Here is a 2,992-nt window from a genome sequence, read left to right as displayed (position 1 = left end):
GTGACTGGTAGACGGCGGTGGGTGGCGCAACAGGCCAAAACACAAATTCAAAACATAAACATGATTTGCAGACCGTAACATTTTTTTTTAAATGCGAATATTCTGGCTGTACTATTGTTGTCGGTGAGATCAGTATGTTATATGAATATTATTCCTCAGTCTCTGTGACATATTAGGATGATTTTACGACTATTTGCTTTAGATTTTTTACATATAGCTCCTTTAACTGTTGTTACCATTACTATAAGCTAAAAGCACACAGCTTAAACAATCTTAATTTAATAAGTTCACCTGAAAATGGTCCTCCATCAAATGGCGGTGTCTCCGGCGGTGAATCATCTCCTCAAGTATTAAATAAAAATATAGTATATGTAATAATAACAATCTCTGGTACATGATTTAGGGCTAACTAAATTACTAGCTTACTCCTTCTTTCGTCAAGTGCAGCTGGTTGCTAGGTAACAGGAACACCAACAGGTCGGGGTGAGAACAACTGGTGATGCAACCAGGAAATCCTAAGCAGACCAGACTATCCCATTTCGGAGACCGTTCAGTTTGGCTGATGCGGTCTTCCAAGGACGTGACCGACGTCGACCGCAAAGGCCGTGCCCTTTGAAGGCTGCAACCCCTGAATTGAGACACAGCTACAGACGTTCTTGTTAAAGAGTAAGATTGTTTTTTGTTTAACCAGAAACAGTCTGGAAACCACTGAGGCCAAGCCCACCAGACTCCATTTAAATAAACAGTAATTTTATCATCATAAAACACATTTAATTCAAAGTTGACACTAAGCAAAATAAAACTCTCAAAAACTATCTTTGTTCGTCTCTCCACTGTTCCAACAATCACCAGCTGGTTTGGTTGAAATAAACCCTTAATTCACCCAGTTAGATGTGAAAATATGCTGACTCTATACACGCTAAAATTACTGTTTATTTAAATGGAGTCTGGTGGGTTTGGCGATAGCTATTTCGGGGCTGTTCCTGGTTAAACAAAAAAGATCTACCTCTGTAGGGATCCTTACACTTAGAATAACAACCGGAGCCTGTCAGTGGCAAATACAGATACTTTAAGAGGATGTAAATTGACCAAAACGTAATAAATAAAACTACATTTTGCTGATAACACTGTATTTTTTCTACTTAAGGCAAGCTGAGGTTTCATTTGGGATCATGTTATATACCTGGGTTGATGGTGGTGGGTTCAGGCAGTGGAGTTATAGTCACTACGGTTATATCTGTCAGAGAGAGAAAGTTTACAAAGAAAGTGAAAGAAAGAGATGGAGAGAGATGAATTTTCCAGCTTCCCAAATAAGAGACTTTGCTGCTTTTCTTTGAATTAGCATTTCACTTTAAACTAAAAATCTTTTTGTTGAACCAAACAAGACATTTCAGGATGTCACCACAGACTCTGGAAAATTGTGATAGGTATTTTTTTAGATTATTTTCGTACATCTCATAAACTAAATATAAAAGATAAATAACATATATGTAGTGTTTGGGCTTACTTTGGCAGAGAAAGTTGAATTTGGTGTCACAGTTCCAGTCGTCCCATCTCCCGCTTTGCATGGCAACACACGCTTGGGAGCTGTTCTCATTATCGGGCTGGAGGTCCCACCACTGTCTGAACAGGGAGCGGCTGCCGTCCGACCACTTCCAGGCGTCTCTGTGCAGGCCGATCCAGGCCTCCTGCACAGTTTGGTTGCCCTGCAGTCTGCTCAGCACCTCCTGGTTCTCACTCTGACTCCTCACACTGACCAGATCTGTGTGGTACTGCCTGCAGTAGCTCTGAGCCTCGAACCAACTCTGCTCCTCGGTCACCAGCACATACTGATCGTCGGTATCGTCTACAGGAGAATATTAAAAATCATGTTTTTAAGATAGATGCAAAATCTGTACTCATTTAATACATGTCAGCTGAGAGTGTGCCGTTGGTGTTGGTCAATTATACTCATGTTTTAACATTTAATAAAAAAAATCCTCTTGACGCAAATTTAACAGACATATTTGGAAAGTATTTTTGCAGCTGTCACAAACACAGAGTAACAGTATGCACAATTGATTAAGATATTTATATAGGAGCTACGCAGTGATTATGTTTAATTTAACTTGGTAACAAACTGATACAAAGTCATGGCCAAATGAGGCCTCATGAACCACTGTCTTTATTTTCTGAAGCCACTAGATGGCGCTGTTTGTTCAACAAAGGTTTGAAAGCACACTTCATTGCCAGTCCTTCAGCCTTTATCTTTAAACCAAGAGCACCATGTGGTGGGGTCAGAAAATAAAGACAGTGGTTCATGAGGCTTCATTTGGCCATCACTACAAATATGTAACACAGCCCAGTTGCTAGAATAAATTGTTGCCATTGTACATTTCTACAAACTACGGATATGCTACCTTTGTGTATTTCATACATATCATATCCACATTTCTAAAGTGGTGTCGTTCAGATTACAGACACATGAGCTGAATTTCTCATCAGGAGCAGGGATAGTGGATGGCATCATACTGAGGTGAGACGGCTGCCAAACTGCAGATCACTGTTCAAGACCAACAAACAATAAAAGCAATTCATTTTAAAGAGACGTACGGACATTTTCAGCCATGTTTGTGGTGCAAAACTGGGTATTTTTAACAGATGTTGGGACATTTCTAGCTGTGTTTGCGCCGACAAATCCAGATAATCTTAACAAAACATCAGGACATTTCCAGCCCAACACATTCTCACTCCGACCTCGTCACATATCGGCATTTGGTCATGGACTTTCCACGTCCACATCCGACGTCCAAGGTACCCTGGGTGCGTTGGTTGTTGACGTTCTGGGACACTGTGTTAAGTTCTATGGGGTGCCGTTTGTAAAGTGGCTCACGCTTAAAATAACATCAACATTTTGCCACATTTAGCTTCAAACAATGTTTAAAAAAGTGTTGTGAATTTTTTAACGTCACCTTTTACCACATTTACAGCAATATTTGTTAACTTAGAAATA

At 40.1% G+C, this 2,992-nt stretch overlaps 1 protein-coding gene across 1 annotated transcript in view; it reads right to left on the bottom strand.

Moving 5' to 3' along the window:
• LOC126404254 (macrophage mannose receptor 1) overlaps nt 1–2,992 on the bottom strand; it is a 9,274-nt gene that overhangs the window by 1,953 nt on the left and 4,329 nt on the right. The window contains exons 3-4 of the mRNA XM_050067341.1: nt 1,508–1,846; nt 1,184–1,237 (exon numbers count right to left, since the gene is read on the bottom strand). Coding sequence (XP_049923298.1) covers nt 1,184–1,237; nt 1,508–1,846 — 393 coding nt within the window. The remainder of the gene's footprint in view (nt 1–1,183; nt 1,238–1,507; nt 1,847–2,992) is intronic.

Source organism: Epinephelus moara, chromosome 17, assembly GCF_006386435.1.
Source record: "Epinephelus moara isolate mb chromosome 17, YSFRI_EMoa_1.0, whole genome shotgun sequence".
Lineage (NCBI taxonomy): Eukaryota > Metazoa > Chordata > Actinopteri > Perciformes > Serranidae > Epinephelus > Epinephelus moara.
Note: the sequence above shows the minus strand (reverse complement) of the source record. Positions and strands in the feature narration are given on the sequence as shown.